This window comes from Hypomesus transpacificus, chromosome 14 (assembly GCF_021917145.1).
Source record: "Hypomesus transpacificus isolate Combined female chromosome 14, fHypTra1, whole genome shotgun sequence".
In the NCBI taxonomy this organism is placed as follows: domain Eukaryota; kingdom Metazoa; phylum Chordata; class Actinopteri; order Osmeriformes; family Osmeridae; genus Hypomesus; species Hypomesus transpacificus.
The window spans coordinates 2109438-2133459 of NC_061073.1; the positions used below are offsets into that span (position 1 = coordinate 2109438).

The following is a 24022-nucleotide window of genomic DNA, read 5'->3' on the forward strand; positions in this document are numbered from 1 at the left end:
ATGTCACCTTGGTGACCAAACAGTTTGCATCACATTTCGAAACAGGAAAATAAAACCATTGAATTGCAAATAGTTTTGCGACATGGAGGAGGTGCACTAAATGATCTGAATGTGTGTTCATTTGTTCCATTAGGCGATGTAGAGCTTACTATGAAAGGGACAGAATGGGGTGTGTTGTAATTGTGTGTGTTGTTATTTGTGACTGTCTGTCATGGTTACTGTATTGTAAAACGCTTTCCCACAGAGAACATGGTGAAGGGTCTGGACGAGGACGAGTCGCACTTCCTGGACGAGGTCTCCCGGCAACAGAGCCTGGTGGAGAAGCAACGCCGGGATGAGGAACAGCAGGAGCTCAGAGAGTACAGAATATCCTTGGAACACGCACGCCGACACGCCGAGGCCGCAGAGCAGAGTCTGTGTGTGTGACCGCGTTCAGAGACGGTGTTGACGGGGCAGGGCCCTGGCGCTGGGAGTAGGCATGGTGACTCACACGTTACACTGAGGAGAGACGAGAGACTCTGGAGTGCTTCTGAGTGCCACTCTGCCTCTCGCCTCTCTCTCTTTCCGTGTATTTGTATTTGGATCTGCCTTCTGTGATGGGCAGGGTTAACTGTTTACTCTTCCTGACCCTGGATCCTCCCCTCCTCTCCCCCTCCTCTCCTCTCCTCCCCTTCCCTCCCCTCCCCAAACATGTCTGATCAGGACATTGTACTGTAAGAGGTGCAGCTGTACTCTCCTTCCATCCTATGAATGCACAAACTCACATTTTCGGATTCTCTCCCGTATTGTTCCCATGACTGACAATCCGTTTTAAAGGCAGATGTAGGGGAGGGGGGGGGGGGGGGGGGGTGATGTGATGTGTTGTCGTGGCAACTGTATCACTGGTAGCTACGGTGACAGGAGACAGTCAAAAGAGCTTAGTTAGCACTGATCCTCTCATGGATCAACCCGTCGATTTCACTGTCCTGTCTCCTCTCATTGTCTTTCCTCCGTCTCTCTATCTCCTGGGTCAATGCTTGTTCTTACTAAGGAGAAGTGTGTCAGTTTTCCAGGGCAGAGTACATCAGCAGCTAGTGTGTGCGTGCGCGCGTGTGTGTGTGCAGGTGTGTTTTCTAGCTTGTGTGCGTCGTCCTTCAGTTCCCTGTCCTTGACTTGGTGATGTCACAGCGCCCTGAAGAAGCTAGCGACCAATGACAGTCGCAAGGAGCCCGAGCGGAAGGCGGGGCCTAAGCCAGCCGAGCCCCAGAGGACCACCAGTCACCTGTCTCAAGCCCACCTGCTGGCCGGAGCGGTCAAGAGACGCAGGTTCGAACCCGCCACGACGTCTCTCGATGCAGCCGAGTGCAAACACCCCCCCACGCCCACACCCACACCTCTGTCAGGCCAAGGCCCATTGGAAGCTCTCCATTGTCTCGATTGAGAGTCTGTATGGGTGGCGGTGGCGATCACCCACAGCTGCTGTGTGCCGGTGTTGTTCCCCCTGCAGCTCGTCCCAGTCGTCAGACAGCAGCAGTAAGAAGCAGAGAGTGGAGGAGAGGCCAGCAGGGGGCGCCGTCAGCAGAGCACACGCAGGTGGGCTGGGACCCGAGGCTGAGGGAATGGCTCACACACACACACAGACAGATACACACACAGAGATACACACACACACACTTTCAGGCACACCGAAACGTGGCCCAGTCCCACACACCCTACTTCCATTCCTGCAGACGGCCAGATCTGACAGTGTGTTGTGTGTTCAGAGCAGGAGGCAGGCAGCAGGGGAGCAGGAGGAGGAGCAGGGGGTGAGCAGGGCGCCAAGGCGGGGTCGCCCCCTCCAGGGCCGGGCGAACGCCCCCCCGGGGTGCTGCACCTGCCGTCGGCCGCCGTGTGCGTGGGGATCCTCCCGGGCCTCGGGGCCTACTCGGGCAGCAGCGACTCCGAGTCCAGCAGCGACAGCGAAGGTAGCGTGGACGGGGGATCGCCTCGCCCCTAAAGACACACAGCGCCTTCAGATAGACACACACTCCTTACGCTCATCATGGGTATTTTCCAGTACCGCTCAAAAGTTTGGACACATTTTCCCAATTGAATGGGAAAATGCGTCCACATTTTGGACCGTTATTGTACATACAGGACGCACACTTGCAGAACAATACTTCCGATGCTTCCGGTAATTGTAATTCTAGATGTTTCCTAGATGTTTGAGTTGCTGTCAGTCGGCACTGTTGTCCTGACCTCCATGCACCTCTGTCACTGTGCCTGTGGTGTTGTGCACTTAAACATGACGCCTCCCCCCCTTCCTCCCAATATCGCATCTCACACAGTCTAAACCAGCCAATCCTGCGCAGCCTAACCCGACGACATCCCCACCCCCCTTTGTGGCTGCAGCTGTGCTATTGGCCGCGGGAACAGTGATTGACAGCTTTTAGAGGAAGGACAAGCCTAGGAGAGGAGGCCTGGTCGGCCGGTTGGCCGGCTGCCTCTCGTGGAAAGACAGGCCCGTCTGTGGAAATGCATTTCTCTCATTGTTTGTGTTTATTTTTTGTTGTTCTTTTTAATGCACAGAAGGAAAAAAAAACAAAAAAAGGAGAGAAAAAAAAGATTGATGGATTTTTAAAATGTGATGGTTTCCATGGCAACGTTGATGGATGGTGGAGACAGGAGGAGAGGAGGAATAAAAAGCTTTCCCTTCGCTAGTTTGATTGGTGTGGTCACTGCTCTCCCTCTCAGCTCGCCCTCACTCACACACCCTCATAGAGGGGCGTTATGTATTGGCAAGTGCTCTGCTCGCCCCGCTCTCATGACTGCTTCTCTGACCGACCTCTGTTAGCTAGGCTCGGCTCCTCAGTCAGTAACAGGACCTGTGTGTGTGTGTGCTAGATATTCTCTGGTCTGGGAAACACAGGAGAGCTGGATACACAAACGTGGATGGAGATAAAGCTACGCAGCAGCGACTTCAGGTTCTTCTGAGCATATTCATTGACGTGGGATTTCTGTCATTTGAAAGCACAGGTCTGATATTAACGGACGCTCGGGTTCGGTCCAAGTCCTGTCAGAAAGGGTCAAAGGTCACCTGGGGACATTTCAATACGTTTATTGACCTGAGTGGTGACACAACGTTAGAAAATCGGAAATAACACCTTGGTCTGGGGGTACACAATACAGTTACAACAAAAACAGATCACTGCATAAAATATACATAGAAACAGCTCACAAACATTTTGTCTTCAAAACAGAGAACATTGTATAAATGTACATTCAATATATATGCATTTTCATAAAATCCTTCACTTCTCCCCACACCTCTGATGTGAACTGCAAAGGATAGTGGGATTTTTGTAACCACTTTTATCTTCCATAAAATGTTATATTTCGGGTAAGATTTAAAAAAGAATCGGACAAATAATTACATAATGAAATAAAATTACAAACCATTTCATGCATTGTTTCCTTGGTGTTTTGTAAACAGTAGATTTGCAACATGCAGGATGGGCAGACGGAATGCTCACTCTGGAACTGTGTTGCTAGGCGACAGGTTCCTCTGCTTGAAATACTGAGTGACTTGTTGAGGCAGTTCAGCCAGCACTGACTTGGCTAAAGTTTCCTTAGGAGCCTAGGAAAACACACACACACACACACACACCCACACACACACACTGTTACATGACATACTTTCAGATCACTTCTGCAAAGAGAAAGAAGACATTTCCATTTTGAATTCATCTTCTACAAAGTAAGCTCAAACAAAATACCCGTTGTAGCTGGTTGTAAACCCTGCCACTACTCCGCCCACTAACAAACCCCCTGTATCAAAACCGCTTTTGGGTCTCAAATCTCGGCGAGCTTAGTCAACATGATGTCATCACCAACAGGTGGACGGCTGTCAGGATTGGCTGCCTGGAAAGGAAGTCACATGACCCACACATTGCCCACTCCCACCTGGCCGCCCACTCCCAGGGCTGTTCTGCCAGCTTCACAGGCTACAGCCTGCCATATATGATCCATAATCTGACCGCCAACAACAACATGCTGCCATGTGATAGAGGACACAGCTGCCTGGTGATATCATCACCTTCTACACAGATGTCATCTTTTTTTAGATGCCACTTGTGGACTGGTAGTGTAGAGCTGAATGAGCCCCCACCTCTCGTATGCTCAAATCTGGAGTTGCTGGACTGAGTCTGCTTGATGGCTCTCACACCTCATTGCGTAACTTACTGTAGCATTGCTAGTCCTATGTTGATTGGTTCTTGGGTATAAAGGGAATTGTGAAGCATTGTTCTGTGGATTCTTCATCTCCTGAGGGCTTTTCCTGAGCTGTGGCTTGTCCTACTCCTCTTTCCTCACCTCTTGCTTTCAGTCTGATTTACATTAATCATGGTAGAGTAGGTACGAGTTAACCTTCATTTTGTAACAGGTTTGCCTGGGCCCCTGATTGATCTGAAACTCACATTCCGGAAGTCTCTGAAGGGGACGAACTGTACGATGTCTCGCACGGCCTCTTCGCCGGTGTAGGAGCGCAGCACGCTGGCGTCTCCGTCCAGGAACTCCATGGCGGCAAAGTCGGCGTTTCCCACGCCGATGATGATGATGGACATGGGCAGCTTGGCGGCCTGCACGATGGCGTGGCGCGTCTCGTCCATGTCGCTGATCACGCCGTCTGTGATGATGAGCAGCGTAAAGTACTGCTGCAGAGGGGGGGGAGGGGGCAACATAGGTGAAGCGTTACCCCAAAAAGGATTTTCTATACCACCGAAACACGCTTTGGGTGATGATTACTAACACTAGTACTAGGGCTGAGGGTGTGGGGGAGGGGGGAGGGAGGGGTGGGGGAGGAGGGAGAGGGGGAGGGGGTAAGAGGGAGAGAGGAAGGAGGGGGATGGGGGAGTGAGGGGGAGGAGTGTTGTGTTCCCGGTGCTGCCGTAGTGTGGTTCCTTCTCCCTGTCCCTTCCTATCCTCCCCTGCTTTTTCAGTGTCTAACCAGTAAAGAGAGGTTCAATAATCAGACATGACTGCCCTCTTCCCTTCACAACCATCCAATGGGACAAGAAAGCCCAACCCTCTTATTATACTTAATTACCTATTCGTCATGAAGCGCAAAGTTAAATAGACACTCCAGCCATCAGGCTACACTGATAACACCACCAATTCACACATGCACTGCTGAGCTAGGCTCCAACTGAATTACAGAGCACTAATTACGGGAAGTGTAATCTGTTAGGTAACAGACATTGGCCATTATTTTCCATGAAAGATGAGGTATGTTTAATTTGTATTTGTATGCCGCACTGAGGGGACAAACTTTAATCGTCCCCCAGTGTTGCCTCCGTAGCGTCAAGTTTAGCACATTGTGTGAAAGATGTGCATGCCAGCTGCACTTTAACAACACACACACACACACAAACACACATTTGAATACACACACACACACATACAGACACAATCGCACAGACACGTGCACGCACACCACACGCGCACACATACAGACACACCACCACACATGCAGTGCCGTCACATACACACATACACATATACACCTCACACATATGCGCACACACAAAAACCCTGTCCCTATGGCAGCCGACCCGGACATGTGGTGAGGTTAATGTGATGCTGTTTTACGGTGACGTCCATCCCTACAGGGCTGCCGACGGTGCCTCCCAACCCCTCCTCCCCCATTCTCCTCACACTTAGCAGGGGAGGGAGAGCATTCAGACTGCCAACACACACACATACACAAAACAATCGCTACACACACAGAAAAAAAAGAACACACCCCACTCGGACATAAAAACACACACACAAATTCTTATGCACATTTCATGCAGAAATACAGACATAAGAAATGGAAATGGCCCACACACAGTGACAGTGTGAGTGACATATCACCCTGACATATCATCACATCCTGTATGCACACTGTAGAGTACCCCACTGTACCGTACATACATACAGTACCAGTCCAAACCTTGGACTGGTACTGTACATACACAAACAGTAGTTACATACACAGCAACAGTATTTTTATAGACATGTTTTGTTACAATCACACAAACCCACACACACCAATATGTATGTTGTCATTAGTAACTGGCTTCTTGTTTTCTAATATTATCCTCCAAACAAGCCAACAGCAGACACCTTAGATGTGTGTGTGCAAGTGTACATGTGTGTATGTGTGTACACGTGTGTGTGTACATTTACATTTACATTTATTCATTTAGCAGACGCTTTTATCCAAAGCGACTTCCAAGAGAGAGCTTCACAAAGTGCATAGTACATGTATGTGTGTGTGTGTAAGGGGGATTGTCTCTCCTCCTGCTCCCTGATCCAAGACCTCTGCTCTGCCCCGCTGGGCCACCTCTGAAGTCTGCCTCTTTAATGTCCTTACAAGCGACATCATTAGTGAATCCTTATCACACAGACGCACACGCACCCACACAGTGCGTCGCAGCACACACACACACTCACACACACACACACTCACTCATTATCTGAGAGACAAGAACATTTGACAAAGCATAGCAGGCAATTTGTCTAGACCACCCTCCTACCAACCAGCAGTCAAAAAATCGGAAATCATATTTTACAGTTTACAGTCACATCATATTGCTTCTACGCCCTGTGTGTTCCCATTTCTGTGTGGACCAACAGCCGTGAAAATAAAAATAAAAAATAAGCTTCTAGCTGTATTTACTGTAATACAAAATACAGGTTTTCCAACTCTCTCTCTATTACCTCTCTGTGTGTCTCTTTCTCTCTCTCCATTCGCCAATGTGACAGGGTGCAATTAAGGACAAAAAGCTCTCAAGAGGTTCACAATAACAGGCTGGTGGAAGGCTTCGTCTGGGCGCATGTGACAGAGAGAGCCAGAGACCAGGTTTAGAAGCTGAACAAGACCTGGCAAGGCTAAGCACACCTGGATTGAAGAGGAACCCAGATCACGTCCCTCTTTGCATAAACATGTCCTGCCCAGCCCACTGTTACCTCAGACAAACAGAAACTATGCTCTAACCTCATCTATCGCCTAGCACTTATTGGACAGCTGAGATGACATAAGATATGCACTGCCATCCCACTCTTTCAGAGTGTATAGAACTAGAGTATTCTAGACTAGCTAGCAGACATAGTTCTATGTCTGTATGGTCTATTGGCCAGTTATTAAGCAGCAGAATGGGATCTGTCTGGTAAGTCATTAAAAGCTATGAACAACAGGGGAAAAGAGAGAACATTTGTTCACTGAATCACCTTCTATAAATAACTATAATTGAAAGGGTATTTTAATGGCTGCTCCTCTCTCGGCTGGACTGAGAACAGGAACAGGGAGAAGGATAAGGGGGGAGGGAGAGAGAGAGGCAGATACAAAGAGGTTTAAACCTGCCTCCGACTTTAAATTGACAAACACAAGCTCAGACTAGAGGTTACGCACACAACAGCTGAGATCTGTTGGTGCTGGATCCAACACACTCTCTCGCTCGCTCGCTCGCTCTCTCTCTCTCTCTCTCTCTCTCTCTCTCTCTCTCTCTCTCTCTCTCTCTCTCTCTCTCTCTCTCTCTCCGTGGGTCTCTCTGACTCCCTCACATTCACACATATTTCACACACATTTACACACACAAATAGCCTGTGTGAACAGCAAAAAGGGACTCTAATTACTTCTTCTAATCACGGCACACTTTGTTGATCGGAAGGGAAAACAGTCTTGTCTCACAGACAAACACTCACGCACAATTCTCTCTGAACTGCTGGAGTGACAGGAGGCCTGTCCAATCGGTGGTTCCTTCTTGCTGTGAGTGTTATGACTGACCAATCAGCAGGAGTCTTGTTAGCACACAGGCACGCACGAGTAGCCAAGAACAGACCAGCTTTGTTCTAGACCTGCTCGGGGAGGGGGCTGGAACAGGAGGAATGTACTGTAGAGGTCTGGGCAAAACTCCCATCTCTACAGCACCCACCTCATGCTCATAAATCTGACCATGCGTGTGTGTGTGTGTGTGTGTGTGCAAGTGTGTGGTGGGTGTGTGTGTGCAATGTGTGTGTGTTTGCACGCACGTGTGTAAGGCCTCAGCACAGAGCATGACGCTATGCAACTATGACGTTAGATTTTCCCCATTAAAGTCGGGCTCATGGAAAGAGGGTGTTTCTAGAAAAACCTCAAAGTCACCACAAGGCCTGATGGTTCACTGCCATAGTCTCCTGCCCACGTGAAATTTCCTTCCAGTGGCTGGTCATCTGGTATATGTCCTGCAGCATGGGGCTGGTCGTTCAGTAGACGTTTCACAGGCCCCACCCACCTGAACAAACCAGCCTTTCACCAATCCCAGATGAGTTGTGGGAGTGGCTCATATATGCCACCTCCAAGGATTCGTTTCCTGACATACACACCCAGTGTTCAAAATCTAACTTTGATCAGAACTGTCTGGCTGCGACAATTACTGACTATAAACAGACTGCCAACAACCTGGACAAACAAACCCTTTGACCAATCCAAGATGAGTACCGTGAAAACACAAAGATGAAGCTCCTCCCACTTTTGCATTCATACTCACTTAACTCCACTGACTGTTGACAGCCAAATCTGGCTTTTTTATTTTTATTTGAAGTCCTTTTTCAAGTTTTTCTGGTTGTGGTTCTAGAATGGGGATGCTCACCGCTGCGCGCTCCTGCTGCAGGGCCTGGGTGGCGAAGCGAGCCACATGGTTGATGATGGGGGAGAAGTTGGTGGGGCCGTAGAAGCGGATGTGAGGCAGGCAGGCGGAGTAAGCCTGGGCGATGCCCTCCACCCCTGGGGATGAACACACACAGGCCCGGGCACAGGACACATTACAGGCCAGAGACAAGACACAAGTCAAGGGTCTGGTTAGAGGAACAAGTTAAAAACAGAACCTTAAAAACAAATATTCTACGGGCTCGTTTATAGGGAAGCTTACCTGAACAGAATGGGTTGGTGGGGTCAAAGTTGATGGCAAACTCATGGGATACCTGTAGTAAGCAAACAGACACAGACACACAGAAAATTATGAAATGAGCAGAGTGTACTATTAATTCACATTCTGCAGGGGTAGACAGCTAGAGATTGTGTGTGGGAATCTTATTATTATTCCTTTCCTCCATATTCCATTCCATTTTCCTTTAGCCTCATCCTTTCCTTTCTATTTTCCAATTCAATTTGGTTAAATGTATTTCCAGTTCATACTTGTTTACACCCAATGTGGCTTCTTTACAAGTCCCCCCCACTCTTTCTCAAGAATTGTAGGTTTAGCAGGCCTGTATGTTCCACTCATTACTGCTCCGTTATTCTGTGTATCCCAGTGTCTCTCCCTCCTCCCCCCTGGTCATCCCCTCTCTCCCCCCCCGGTCATCCCCCCTCCTCCAGCTCCTCCTCTGCTCCAGTACTCTGTCTATCCCAGCATCTCACCCTCCTCTCTTGTTGTCCTTTTCATCAGTTTAATGCCATGGCAACGCAGATGGGTTGACAGTTGCATAATCATTGGAATATGCATGTATTGCACATCCCCCCCCCCTTCATTCTCCCTCCCTTACCATATTCCACTTGTTCTTACACTCCACTATCTGTTCTCTACCTCTCTTTATTGATATAGCCCGCTTTCTTTCTTTCTATATATATGCTGGGTGTAAATTGGGTGTAAAATCAAAATAAACGTCACACACACTTGTGTACATCCACACACAATGACACACACAGTGTTACCTTCCACTCAGGTGGGAGTTGAGCTCCAAAGCCCAAAGCAGGAAACATTTTGTCGCTGAGAAACCATGGAAACAGATTAGAGGCACGCGAGTGAGACATCGCTTTAGCAACAACGTCCAGACGAGCCCTACGAAGGGCTGGCCTTTCATCACAACAAACGCAAATTCCCCGTTAAACCAGATTCATGAATGTAAATGAACACCACAGGCTATTATTTACGGTGATGGAGATGGAAACCAGTTTCTATATCATTACCCGAAGACTCCCAGTCCAGTAATTACATTGTTTGTGGTCCAAACAGATGAAACCCCTAAACGCTACCAATTCAGTCAACCAATAAGAGAGCAGGGGGTTAGAGAGGTCACAATTTACGTGTCGTAGTCCTGTATAATCTGGCCTACAGCCAAGATGGCCGACAGGTACTCGTTGCTGCCCAGGGGGTTGATGTAGTGGAGGGAAGACGCCTCTCGAGGGTTGCCATTGGACGCCGTGAAGTCTATCCCAACCTATAAACATTCAACAGAAACACGAATACAAGATCAGCCCATAGATATGACATCCACCAGGCACATGAATGGCTAAAGAGCTCCGGGAGAAGCAGAAAGAGATTATGGATTCCCCCGAAGGGCCACGGATGTCCACAGGCAAACTGACTCGGTTCACCGCGGTTTTCATGTAAACATGCTGGTGTAGTCACAGATTCAGAATGACAACCACAACCCTAAGCATTTACAAAAGCACGCACACAGCTCTACCTCCACTGCAAATTGCCAGAGAGACTACTGGAGCTGAACACAGGCCACAGCATATGAACCGAGAGAGGGAGACATTTGAATACAGACAGAGAGAGGGAGAGAGAGACAGGATAAGAGAGAGACAGTGAACGAGACAGAGAGATGAGAAGTGACAGAATCAGGGTGCTTGTGTGTGTGTGACCCTGTGTGTCTTCTCAGGCCCTAGGCAGGGTGCTGGTGACTGAGCAGACTGTCACTGCTACTCTACGGTCACAGGACTGACTCATGGTCTACTGCCCTGCAGAGAAAAGCCTCCCTAAAAGGCCTCCCTAAAAGGTTCCTAGCTCCAAAGGGTCCTAGCTCCAAGCAGCTTGTTCCTCGAATCATTCAATCAATACACTTTATTTGTCCCCGAGGGAAAATTTGCAGAGGCACGTAGAGTAAAATACGGTACTAAATAACAAACAATCATTTTCAAAAACTATAAACTACTTTGTTGACCTTCTCCTTGACCTGACACTAAGCAGTCCAGCTGGACTAGCAACAAGGTTGTTTATGGTTCTTCAAGGTCAACTAGGTAGTCTGTGGTTTTTCAAGGTCAACGAGGCAGTTTATAGACTTAGCTCCAGCAGCGGGCCGTCCCAGCCCCAGGCTTCCCATCATCCCCCAGGCTGACGAGGCTGTCCCCTCCCTGCAGGTGTCCCTGACCCTGGCTCTGCTGAGACAGCTCATCTCTGGATCCACACTCCGTAGCTCTGAGTATCCTACAGTACTGCACCTCTGCATGGTACTAATGTTTGTCCACCCCTTTGAAGTCAAAACGGTTCTGTCAAATACTAATCTGCTGTAATATAGTCGGCCAATTCCTGGAAAAACTGTCACGGTGAGGTAATAAGGCTAACTCTGTCCCTGAGCCCAGCCATGTCTTACACAGTGAATTGAATGTGTTACAGTACCACTGAATAAGACTAGACTAAAGCACCCTTTTGTGCACAAGGAAATCCTGCAAATGAATATGGAGCTTTATCCCATCGAAAAGGAGATAAAATCGGTTTATTGTCTCCTGTGATTGTAATGTTCTGGTAAATGTGTATTCTTTGTTCTAATGTCTGTCTTCTCTGTGCTTCTGCAAATGGAATCACTGAGACGCATGAAACATTGTAAAATCAATCCAATCAATTAGACACAGGTTTATTGCCAAGTAGGTGTTCACATGCAAGGAATTTGCTTTGGTTTGATGGCCACTAACAACATCCACACAAAGTACGAGGACCAAAACAGACAGAGTAAAAAGGGTCCTGTTCTGTACCTCTGCACAGAGAACATTCCACCAGGATTTCTTCCACGCTAAGTCTGATTGAACACCGTGCCTTATAGTCCCATCACAGATTCCAGTGTGTTTGCGTGTGTGTGAGAGAGTGATAAGTGTGTATATGTGTGGGAAAGTGTGTGTGTTGAGTGTGTATGTGTGTCAGAAAGTGTGTGTGTTGAGCGTGTATATGTGTGGAAAAATGTGTGTGTCGAGTGTGTAGGTGTGTGAGAAAGTGTGTGTGTCGAGTGTGTACATGTGTGAGAACGTGTGTGTGTTGAGTGTGTATATGTGTGCGTACGTGTTGAGTGTGTGTTTAAGACTTTCTCTAAGAGCTCCGGGTCTTTCACAGAAGCCTGCAGATTAGGGATAGCAGCAGGATACAGCAGCAGGGATTTAGACTCCCAGCCTCCTCAGCAGCCGCCGTACCCCAATCCCACTGCCGCGTCTCCCAGGCACTCTCACTGCTGTTAGAACCACTGTCACAACACAAGCTGTATCCCAGACGAGGCTCCCGGACTGTTCTGGAACAGTCACAGAGACAGACTCATAATGGAGGCGAGCCACAAGGATGTGGGTCTGTGTGTTCCAGGTCATGTTCTGTGTCACTTTTTATTATTCTGTCTCCTCTTAATGCCCATTTCCTTCTGTCACTTTCTCTTTCACTCACTCACTCATTCACTCTCTCTTGTTCTGTCTATCTAAGCCGTGTCTTTGCGTCTCTGTCAATCCCCCCACCCTCCTCCCTTCGCTACGAGACGTGCCCTGTCCGCCACAAACCGCGGTAACTATGGCAACGCAACTGTTCCATTTGTTGTGAGCGTCACGTCTCACAATAACGCGGAGCGAGAACGGAGGGGCTGGCCGAGCCGGCTCACCACGGCAACCGTGAACCGCGGAAGCAGTCGCGAGCAGGCGCGTTTGTGCGAAGATGTGCATACAGTGCCCTCCAAAAGTATTGGAACAGTGAGGCGAATTCCTTTATTTTTGCTGTAGACTGAAAACATTTGGGCTTGACATCAAATAATGAACGTGAGACCAGAGATCAACGTTTCAGCTTTTATTTCCAGGTATTTACATCAGGATCTGATGCACAACTAAGAAAATATCACATTTTGTTTGAATCCACCCATTTGTTATGTGATCATAAGTATTGGAACAGATATACTTAAAACATATTTAAGTGAATAAGACTTAATATTTAGTTGCAAATCCTTTGCTTTCAATAACTGCAGCAAGTCTGTGACCCATTGACGTCACCAAACTTTTGCATTCTTCCTTTTTGATGCTTTCCCAGGCTTTCACTGCAGCCTCTTTCAGTTGTTGTTTGTTTTGTGGGGTTCCTCCCTTCAGTCTCCTCTTAAGCAGGTAAAATGCATGCTCTATAGGGTTTAAGTCTGGAGATTGACTTGGCCAGTCTAATACCTTCCATTTCTTGCCCCTGATGAACTCCTTTGTTGTTTTGGCAGTGTGTTTTGGGTCGTTATCTTGCTGCATGATGAAGGCTCTGCCAATCAGTTTGGTTGCATCTTTCCTTAAATTGGCAGACAAAATGTTTCTGTAGACTTCCGAGTTCATTTTGCTGCTGCCATCATGTGTTACATCCTCAATGAAGATTAATGAGCCCGTCCCAGAAGAAGCCATGCAAGCCCAAGCCATGACATTACCTCCACCGTGTTTCACAGATGAGCTTGTGTGTTTGGGATCATGAGCAGTTCCTTTCTTTCTCCAAACTTTAGCCTTTCCATCACTTTGGTAAAAGTTAATCTTTGTCTCATCAGTCCATAAAACTTTGTCCCAGAATTTTTGAGGTTCATCTCTGTACTTTTTGGCAAATTCCAGCCTGGCCTTCCTATTCTTCTTGCTAATGAGTGGTTTGCATCTTCTGGTGTAGCCCTTGTACTTTTGTTCATGAAGTCTTCTGCGAACAGTAGATAGTGATACCTTCACTCCTGCCATCTGGAGGTTGTTGCTGATCTCACTAACAGTTGTTTTAGGGTCTTTCTTTACAGCTCTTACAATGTTTCTGTCATCAACTGCTGATGTTTTCCTTGGTCTACCTGTTCGACGTCTGTTACTTAGTACACCAGTAGTTTTCTTCTTCTTCAGGACATTCCAAATGGTTGTACTGGCTATGGCCAATGTTTCTGCAATGGCTCTGATTGATTTTCCATCTTCTCTAAGACTCACAATTGCTTGTTTTTCACCCAAAGACAGCGCTCTGGTTTTCATGTTGTTTTCACCTCTGAATACAGTCTGCATAGACAAAACCTATCTTACCCAATCTGAACCTGAGTGTAGACATTCAGTGGTATTTATTGATTGAATAATGTATGTAATAGGACACACCTGGGCAACAAAACACACCTGTCAGTCACATGTTCCAATACTTTTGCTCACGTGACAAATGGGTGGGTTCGAACAAAAAGGTGATATTTTCTAATTTGTGCATCAGATCCTGATGTAAATACCTGGAAATAAAAGCTGAAATGTTGATCTCTGGTTTCACATTCATCGTTTGATGTCAAGCCCAAATGTTTTCAGTCTACAGCAAAAATAAAGGAATTGGCCTCACTGTTCCAATACTTTTGGAGGGCACTGCATGACCCACTATACACACACACACTAAACACACACACACACTATATACACACACAACAGTGAACCATTCATACGGTTCTCATCCCTGCCCTAATGACCACATCCTTGCTAGCAGGCAGCTTGTTCACAGGGATGTCATTAGCGGTGCATGCTCTCTCCTGATCCCAGGATGGATTCCTGCTGGTGACAGAAGGTGTGAAGGGCCTGGCGTCACCAACCAGGATCAGAGCACACTGACTGGCTGGACAGGGTGCAGCTGACATAGATGAAATGAAGATCGAGACGATCTGACCAGGAGAGGGACGGCCAATCGCAGCCCTCACCCAGAGACAGAGGTGTGACATCAGCAGGGACACAGCAGGCTCAGGCCCAGAAATAGACCAGTGAGAAGCTTGGATGGCAGGCCTGCCCCAGAGGATGCTGGGAATTTGTGTGGTCTCAGGCATGTAAAAACACGCATCCAATCTGCTGGCTGGTGGGTGTTTGTGTGTGTGTACGCTGTTTTTTTTTTACTCCCGAGTTCTATCCAGTTAAAGATGGCAAAGATGGAGAGTGGAGGGGAGGAGGGAGGAGGGGGGAGGAGCACGGGGGTCACAGTCGACAGGGTGAGTGTGGGAGACTCTGGGAAGAGATACTTACAGTAAACATGAGCTGGCAGCCTCCCAAGATGTAGTCTAGGAAGGTGTAGTCTCTGGCAATCTGAGGACAGGACACACAAACATTACTGACACTAAGACAAACCAACCACATACAGCATATAAACCCACCCTTTATTGAGCATGTCATCTGGATGGATTGAGCACAGGTGGAGCTTGGTTGACATCTTTAAATGTTACAACACCAGGCCTCAACTCATTTTATGGTAATAACCTCTGTGACCAATAGGAACAATAGCTACTCTAAGATGGATCATTGACAGCTGACAGTGGCTGTTAATTGGCTGGTGCAGAGCAGGTGATGTGACAGGTCCAGGGAGCTTGGCAGGTCCAGTGATTAGTCAGTGTCAATCGGGCGCTCTGATTCACTGAGTGAGGAGAGCAGGGTGCTGTAACAGGCTGGAGTCGAAGAAGGTGCTGGAAGGCGATATTAAGAAGAGCATTTACTAGGGATTTGAAGCCATTACTCTAATCCCACCGCCTGAGGCTAGAACTGTAACTGCGTCTCTGTTCCCAGTGAGTAACCAGCAGCTAATGAAAGGCTGTCATTAGCAGTGTGCTCAATGCTTTCATGTTGCTCCATCAACAGCATGGAAAGTGACTGTGTGTCAGGCTCGAATGTAGCTCACACTGGGAGCTACATCCTCTGGCTGAACACACCACCAGCTCCTGGGTGGTTCTCCTGGATGGGGGGGGGTTCTCTTGGGTGGTTCTCCTGTGTGACTCCACTGGATTTCTACGGTAACCATCTACGGTACCACTCCTACGTATGAACTGTGTGTTCTACTGATCTAGATCTACTTCATGCTCACCTTGCATGACTTGAGAACGATGACGCCGGAATTCTTGTAGTTCTTCTTCTTCTTCTGTTTCTTCGGATTGATACACTCAAATTCCACCTGGGGAGGAGGGAGGGGAAGGAGAGTCAGCACGCTAGCCACAACATGCTCTGCTTTCCTGAACCTGGAAACCACTGGGGAGCAGCTGAACGGTTGTGGTGGGCTAGCTGGTGGGCTTCATACACATCCAGCAGCTTGGAGAAGGTTCTCTCTCGTCTTAATGACTCACCCACACACCGAGATGGAGAACGGAGACTATGTATTTGATCCCCCCCGTTAACGACACACACATACACACGTGCGTACACACACACACACACACATACACACGCATAGCTGCTAGCTTCACTGTTGGTTAGTATCTTTTGTTATGGGAAGGCTAAAGGCCTCGGCTTGTCACCGGGATCACAGCACAGGAATTATTTACATCTCAAAAGCATCTAGCTCTTTCTTTCTCTCTTTCTCCTTGCTTACACACTCTCCCTAATCTGTTCTTCTCCAGCTTCATCGTTACTACACATGAACAGACACAGTATGGGGGAGGCAAGCTGCTTCCAACGAACACACGCACACACACAAACATGCACACAAATGAACACATGCACACAAACGAACACACACACCCAAACAAACAAACAAACAAACACACAAAGACCCCAAAACACACACTCCCAACAACACAATTGTCCACAATATAAGCCCAAATACACACACACACACACACGCCCAAGCAAACACACGTAAACATGGCAAACAAACAGTCACACACACACTTGCACATCGTCTGTAGTCATTGAACCAGGGACTGCTATTTCCCTGCCCATTTTCACCTCCAATGAATTCTGAGCCTCGCTCATCTTGGTTGCGGTGGTCTGAAATTCTCCTATGAAGTCATGGCCTCCATCGTTGTCGTAGTCATAACACAGGACCTGGCAAAGAAAAGGAGATCCCAGCTTTATGACACATTGCATGTTGTGTGAATCATTTATCTATTGACTTTGAAGAATGTGCATGTAAATTGATGGATATAAATCGTATTGAGTGTTTTGTTTGTTTAATTACAGGGATTCCAAAACAAATTTCCCTTCGGGGGGGCTGTATCTTATCTTGTACCTGATATAGGGTGTGACACAGGTCCAGATATACTGTTAGAGCTACTGTACAGTACATTCACATTATCAAAATGTTCCCTGGCCATGTCCTTAAAAGACTCAGCTGTCTGTACCACTCATCACCAATATCCAGTCATCACTGTTTCATCGTCCATTTCATTTACATTTAATCATTTAGCAGACGCTCTTATCCAGAGCGACTTACTGTAAGTACAGGGACATTCCTCCCGAGGCAAGTCGGGTGAAGTGCCTTGCCCAAGGACACAACGTCATTTGGCACGGCCGGGAATCGAACCAACAACCTTATGATTAATAGCCCAACTCCCTAACCGCTCAGCCATCTGACCCCCTACTTCATCATTAGATGTGAACTCATGAACTGTAGCTTAATATCTGACACAGTGTCTCTGTGTGGGTGTGTGTGTGTCTGAGTGCATGAGTGTGTGTGTGTATCCTACCTTGATGTTTCTGTCTACATCGCCATTACACAGAGAGATCAGGGGAACAGTGAAAGATTTCCACACTGGATCCAAGGTGTTCTTTATCACCTGCAACACCCACACGAGGTCAGAGAACAGTTATACACGCACACACAGATCAGAGAACAGTTATATACACACAACACACACACCCACACGAGGCCAGAGAACAGTTATACATGCACACACACAGATCAGAGAACAGTTATATACACACAACACACACACCCACACGAGGCCAGAGAACAGTTATACACACACACACAGATCAGAGAACAGTTATATACACACAACACACACACCCACACAAGGCCAGAGAACAGTTATACACACACACACACAGATCAGAGAACAGTTATATACACACAACACACACACCCACACGAGGCCAGAGAACAGTTATACATGCACGCACACAGATCAGAGAACAGTTATATACACACAACACACACACCCACACAAGGCCAGAGAACAGTTATACACACACACACAGATCAGAGAACAGTTATATACACAAACACACACACACTCACTGGTCAAAGAACTACTTCAGTACAGCACATACACGGTTCGGACACACACACACATACACACAAGGCCAAGCACAGTTCTAAAGGTAAACTAGAACACACACAGAGAAAGGGGAAGTGGAGCCAGTCAGGGTCTCTGTGAGCACTGCCAGTCGACCCCTAGACTCACCTCGGTCCTGTGGACCAGCATCCACTTCCCGTCCTCCCCCTGCTTGTGGAACTCCAGGTACGGGTCTGACTTCCCAAAGAAGTCCTGTAGAACGAGAACCACGAGATCGAGAACACTGGGAACCAGTTTTAACTGACTTTACAGTTGAGCTGCCGTGTTGTAAATATGGATTTAGTGTGTGGATGTGTGTGTGTCTTGGAGTGCTCGTGTGGGTGTGTGTTACTGGTATGGATTTGTTCAGAGTGGGTGGGTTTGACGTCCTCCTACCTTTTTATCAAGCTTCCTCCCACACAGGGTCAGAGTGATGATCCTGTTGTCAGACAGCTCCTGGGCAGTTATCTACACACACACACACACACACATACACATACACATTTTAAATACAATTATGAATCATGTAGTTATGGTGTGTGTCAGATGAATTTGTGCGTACCTCCATATGTGTGTGTGTGTGTGGGTGTGTGCATTCTCACTGCGATAGTTCCCTTCCCAGCTGGTTTGCCATTGGCTAGAATAAGAGGTCGGTGCAGTTTCTTATTGGACACAATCTAAAGGGAAGAGAGACAGGGCAGGTGTATTTGGGATTAAGATATTGCTGTGCTAGTGAGTGTGCCAACAGTAAACCTGTGTACTGATGCAGTAGCGTCAGCTATAGAATGCTAACTTTAACTAGCGTGAAAGACATAGCTAGCGTGAGCTAGCATTGGCTAAGATGCTCGCTGAGATGCTGCCCTGACAGAGAAAGCTAGCATGAGCTAGCGTTAGCTTACCACCCCCAGTGTGCAACTGAACTCTCCCAGGAAGTCATGCTCGTAGAGTTGGCTGCTGCACTTGTCCTCATCAAACATGGCGAATTTCAGCTTTTGGACCTCCTCGAAGTGGTAGTCCACCTGGAACTTGACCCCGAAGACGGGGTTCAGGTTATTAACCGCCGTCTCCGTCCGTCCCATCTATAACACGGTGTACAGACAGGAACAGGGCCAGGGTCATACACGTACTCACAAGCACGCAAACACGCACACTGATACCCACCTTCCAACACCCTCAAACACCCACACACCATCTTAGCCCAGCTATCTTTCTGTCTTCTTGTAGCTCTACAGTAATGCTTCCCAGTCCTGGTTCCCCATGGCCTGCATGTTTTAGAAGGTTGCCTTCTCCAACACACCTGATTCAATGAAAGGATCGTTATTAAACTTCCGCTGAGCTTCATAATGACCCATCCTTTTGAACCAGTTGTATTGGAATAGGGAAACATCTAGAACATGCAGGCCAGAGGGGCCCAGAGACCAGAATTTAGAAAGGATGCTCTACAGTGATGCGTAGGTGGAGTGTGTGTGTGTGTGTGTTTGTACGGGGTGGTGAGGGCCATGTTGTTAACGCGAGAGGCAGACCCAGGTGGTGATGGTGACTAAGGCTGGAGTCTACTGTACTCCACGTCCGTACATATGACTCACTGACAAGAGATAAGTAATCATGCCTGTTCGTCTCTAGTCCCCCTCTTCCTGTTTATCCGTGTTTGTTTATCTTTGACGTCTGATGTTTATTTAATATCTGTCTTGCTGTCCGACGGGTTCCGGAGCCACAGGCGAAGACTTTGGGAACCTTCCTGGTTTCTCGTCGTCTCCCCCCCCTCACCCCCGTCCGTCCGTCCTCCAGTTCTTCTCCTGACTGTTACTGTGGTCCTGTCTGCCTCTCCTGGCTGTTACTGTGGTCCAGTCTGCCTCTCCTGACTGTTACTGTGGTCCTGTCTGCCTCTCCAGACTGTTACTGTGGTCCAGTCTGCCTCTCCTGGCTGTTACTGTGGTCCTGTCTGCCTCTCCTGGCTGTTACTGTGGTCCAGTCTGCCTCTCCTGACTGTTACTGTGGTCCTGTCTGCCTCTCCAGACTGTTACTGTGGTCCTGTCTGCCTCTCCTGGCTGTTACTGTGGTTCTGTCTGCCTCTCCTGACTGTTACTGCGGTCCTGTCTGCCTCTCCTGACTGTTACTGCGGTCCTGTCTACCTCTCCTGACTGTTACTATGGTCCTGTCTGCCTCTCCCCTCCCCTTTCCCCTCCCCTTCCTCTCCTAGCTGTCATCACACTTTCTCCCCCATCTCCCCTTTATGACCCAGATGGTGCCCCCCCCCCTCCCCAGGTCACAGCTTCCCTCATTCTCAAAGGAAGTAGCGTCCTTAAACCCATTCAAAAGAAGAAGCCCAGGGTCAAAAGGTGGAGTTGAACCCAGGTACCACTCTCACGTAGAGCACTTTCCGTAGATGGCAGTAAGACTTCTCTATGTCGTAGATTTTCATCATTTGTTCCGCCTATCTCTTCTCCCTTCCTCTCTTCTCCTTTCCCTTCTCCTTCTCTCCCTCTCCCTCTCTTGATGTATCTCCTTCTCTCTCTCCATCTCTCTTTCTCCCACCCTCTCTTCCTCTTTCCTTGTGTCTCTCTTTCTCCCTCTCTCAGTCTCTCTCCTCTCTCCCTATCTCTCCCCCTCGCTCTCTCCCTCTCTATCTCTCTCTTTCTCTCTCCAGTCAAGCCTTTGCTGTTTCCACGCTCACATTCTACAACACCAAGGCTTTTGTTTCTGTCCCCGTTGCTATGGTTACGGCAAGCCCAACCATTGCTGTGTTTGCGCCTGTGCCTGTGTCAATCCCATAGAGACCTACTGCCCTGCCCGGCACTACATACCTACACCTACCCAGGACCTACACAACAGTATGTCTACTAATACCCACAATGCCTTGCTCCCACACTGTTACACACGCACACACCTCCCAAGCACCTACACAACAGTAGATGTACTATGCTACTACTCACAAGACCTTTATCCCTCACTATACCCCACCACCACCACACACAGCCACACACACACACACCCACTGTAATGGCATTTTTTTACATAGTTACAAAGTTTGTGTTTATAAGAGACTGAGGTGTTTAAACAAATGGTAAGCTAAGGTATTTATGACTGATCTAATCAATGGCCAGCAAGGGCACGTAAATTGGGGAGAGTGGGGTTAGGATTAGTTAGTTGACCGATCTGCCCTGAACCTTTTGCCCCAGGATTTAGGGCTGGTATCCTGTTTGTGTCTCACACACTTAGAGAAAGAGAATCATTACATCAAAAAGACATGGGACAATGGCCTGGGGGTTTTATTGTCCTAAACTGTCATTGACTAGTGCTGGCCAATCACAGAGACTGTTATATTGATGGATTGACCATCAGAAGAACCATTTGTTCTAAGTTTATATAAGGCAGGGTTTTAGGGTTCTTCTTCACCTCTCTCTCAAACGACATCTTGCATGTCTTTCGCTCTGACGGGTCCAGAGTACTCTACTAAACTATGTTTGTTCAAACTAAATAAATTGTATTGAAACCGCATCTTTTGACTATTCAGATCTACACAGTGCCACTTGAATTCTACCATTACACCACCCACGTGCACACACACCCACACACACACCCACCTCGACCCAGTTGCCGTCCACCTCGTGGAAGAGGACGCAGAAGGGGTCGGACTTGGAGGCCACGTCGCGGTCCAGGAGGTTGGCGCCGCACACGGACAGCTCCACGCGGGTCACGCAGTGCTGGGGCACCGCCGCGGCGCCCGAGTCTGACCCCGAGCCCAGCGTATACGCCATCTCCTCACAACGACCCTGCTGCCGACGCTGAGGGGACCCTCTGGACACAGCCTGGGGACATGGACGGATAAGACATCACACACACACAGTGGAACCTTCGGCTCCACACGTGAATCGAAATGCATCGTAGTCCCACTCATACACGTTCAAACTGTTGTAGCAGCTCCTGCTAGGACAGGAGGGATGGCGAGGACGCTTGTTGCTAAGATACTAGCGTGGCGTTGTGTGCGAGACCCTCCCCTGCATGTGTCGGTGGTCTGCGTGATACAGCAAGCCTAAACACATGCAGAATGATTCTCTCCATCAAGGTTACAGATAAACTGAACACAGCTGGGAGCCGCAATACTGGGGAGGAGGAAACATCTGGCCGTGCTTCCAAATGACTGAAATGTTAGCAATTCACTGAGCCACAAACGTGTAATGTTTACGAGAAAACATGGTTTATTCTCAGTCAGTCCCTCAGTCAACAAATACCTACAGAATTCAGTCAACCTCATAGACACACAGTCTTCACTCTCGCACCCTACTCAGGCCATATTCTCTATAGCCTGACCAGCCAGGGCTGGACTGGGACAAAAAAATGCCGACCACAATCGGTCGGACACCACCCACCAGTACACCAAAAGAGACAAGAGATGTGATTGGGCCAGCCCAATGTCAGTACGGAAAATGAACCAATGCTGTCCCTGTTTTATGGGCCGGTCGTTGGCCAATTTTAAGTTTATTCAAAAAATATATACATCATATCCGCCCCAAGTGCGTCGGCCCACCGGGCATGTGCTTGGTATGCCAGATTACTAGTCCAGGCCTGCTACCAGCCAAGTCTATGACCAGGTCATTGTATTGTACTAACTCAAGTCAGCTTTTAACCAAATAGACACATTCTCCCGGCCATCCTCTGGAAAATGATGTCATGGAAAATCTGACAGGTGCCTGACTGAACAACATTGTGGTCCACTGTATTTACAGGAAGCACAATCCAATAACCCCTTATCACAAGTGGAAAACTGCATCACACCCTATAATAGCACACAGCAAACAAACAAAAAATACATTTTGAGTAAGTTTAATGACCTGTCCTGGTGACTGTGTGTGTACAGCACAGGTGATAAAACATCTCAAAACTTGATTGTCCGTTCAATCACAACACAATCATGCTCTTCCTCAGTCTCTCCCAGGTCTAAAATATGGTGGAATTCTCACCACAGAGAACCCTCCATTAATGATGGATGTGTTTACAAACACGGGGTTTGGCAGAGAAGTGACTAGAAAGTCCACGCACATGAACAATCATGATCAACTGGTTCCTCTATCAATGAGCACCACTTCTGCCAGCCAGACAACAAGAAGTGACTGCTTTTCCGTTTCCACTGGTGGTGATAGTCCGTGTGTGTCTGAAACTGCATGCATCTAGAAAGTCTGCAAGCTCTAAAAGAATGTGGAGGGGACCCGACCACAAACGATTCATCAGGAGACCGCAGACTTGACAGAAAACCCTATCCGTCTCCGGAACATCTGACACATCCACACCCATTTATTGTAAGCTAACAAGCCAGAGGATTCAAATAGTTTTATTTTTTTACATTCATCGTAAAGGGTAATAATAAAAGTACTGTTACAAACAATCAGAACACAACCGATTGCAGCACAGATGTCTAAATGTTCTGGCTGGCTATTTGAAAGAGCCTACTTTATTTTATACAAACTGACCCCGATTTGCGTTCGTGAAAGACAGATTCTGAACACTACTTAAGTGAGTCAGTTCACTTACCCTTATAAGAAATGAAACGTTGTAGCCTACTTGTCTCCCGCTTCTCGTCTCTGAATGAAGACTCCTTAAAACACTAGTTTTCTTCTAAGCGCTTACTGATGCCACTTTCATTGAAAATATAAGAAAAGCTGGAAAGATTGCCATGTATACAAGTCATTCTCTACGTCTTCCTCTCGGAGTAGGTTTGACGCTTGGTGGTGCGACTCATGTGGTGGTGTTACAGTAAGAACTCCGCCCGACTCTTTACACATGCACTCTCTCCCCGCCGTTAACGGTTGTAACCGTTGCGATTGAACACAATGCAGCTAGATACACTCAGAAAGAAAATGTGCACCAATCGGCCACATCTACATTAATTTGACTGTGAAAATGACACATTCGTTTGATTGTGTAAGCGTGTTTGGGTTCAGGTCAACGCAGGAACAATCAGTCTAGGAAGGCTTTACGAGGAGTAGTAGCCTACTCAACAGTAGGTCTTTGCGAGAGATACACTTTTCGCAGT

At 47.8% G+C, this 24022-nt stretch overlaps 2 protein-coding genes across 3 annotated transcripts; one reads left to right on the forward strand and one right to left on the reverse strand.

Annotated features, from left to right (window-relative positions):
* Positions 1 to 64: 64 nt before the first annotated feature.
* On the forward strand, positions 65 to 2678 carry psme3ip1 (proteasome activator subunit 3 interacting protein 1). 2 transcript variants are annotated; one of them, XM_047035010.1, is made up of 5 exons: positions 74 to 366; positions 1166 to 1305; positions 1487 to 1572; positions 1743 to 1943; positions 2307 to 2678. In XM_047035010.1, exons 1-5 carry the CDS (start codon positions 250 to 252, stop codon positions 2309 to 2311), a joined length of 549 nt encoding a protein of 182 aa, XP_046890966.1. In that variant the 5' UTR covers positions 74 to 249; the 3' UTR covers positions 2312 to 2678. The 2 variants fall into 2 exon arrangements, with proteins under 2 accessions (XP_046890965.1, XP_046890966.1); XM_047035009.1 differs by lacking the exon at positions 2307 to 2678 and having other exon boundaries at positions 65 to 366; positions 1743 to 2300.
* Positions 2679 to 3060: 382 nt separating this feature from the next.
* cpne2 (copine II) lies at positions 3061 to 23798 on the reverse strand. The gene is made up of 16 exons (XM_047034995.1): positions 23521 to 23798; positions 21576 to 21800; positions 18891 to 19070; positions 18594 to 18668; positions 18388 to 18459; positions 18121 to 18204; positions 17401 to 17490; positions 16661 to 16759; positions 15804 to 15890; positions 14975 to 15034; positions 10064 to 10197; positions 9692 to 9746; positions 8910 to 8961; positions 8631 to 8764; positions 4434 to 4670; positions 3061 to 3595 (listed from the first exon to the last, which is right to left on the reverse strand). Exons 2-16 carry the CDS (start codon positions 21747 to 21749, stop codon positions 3488 to 3490), a joined length of 1641 nt encoding a protein of 546 aa, XP_046890951.1. The 5' UTR covers positions 21750 to 21800; positions 23521 to 23798; the 3' UTR covers positions 3061 to 3487.
* Positions 23799 to 24022: the final 224 nt, after the last annotated feature.

What these genes read in the sequence shown, in the direction of transcription:
- psme3ip1 (XM_047035009.1), top strand. Translation starts at nt 250, where the DNA reads ATGGTGAAGGGTCTGGACGAGGACGAGTCGCACTTCCTGGACGAGGTC. An exon ending in AGGAGCTCAGAGAGTACAGA is followed by an intron (nt 367 to 1,165) that starts ATATCCTTGGAA and finishes TGGTGATGTCAC; the next exon opens with AGCGCCCTGAAGAAGCTAGC. An exon ending in CGTCAGCAGAGCACACGCAG is followed by an intron (nt 1,573 to 1,742) that starts GTGGGCTGGGAC and finishes TTGTGTGTTCAG; the next exon opens with AGCAGGAGGCAGGCAGCAGG.
- cpne2 (XM_047034995.1), bottom strand. Translation starts at nt 21,749, where the DNA reads ATGGCGTATACGCTGGGCTCGGGGTCAGACTCGGGCGCCGCGGCGGTG. An exon ending in GCTGCCAGCTCATGTTTACT is followed by an intron (nt 10,198 to 14,974) that starts GTAAGTATCTCT and finishes GAATGTTTATAG; the next exon opens with GTTGGGATAGACTTCACGGC. An exon ending in TGCAGCAGGAGCGCGCAGCG is followed by an intron (nt 4,671 to 8,630) that starts GTGAGCATCCCC and finishes CCCCCTCTGCAG; the next exon opens with CAGTACTTTACGCTGCTCAT.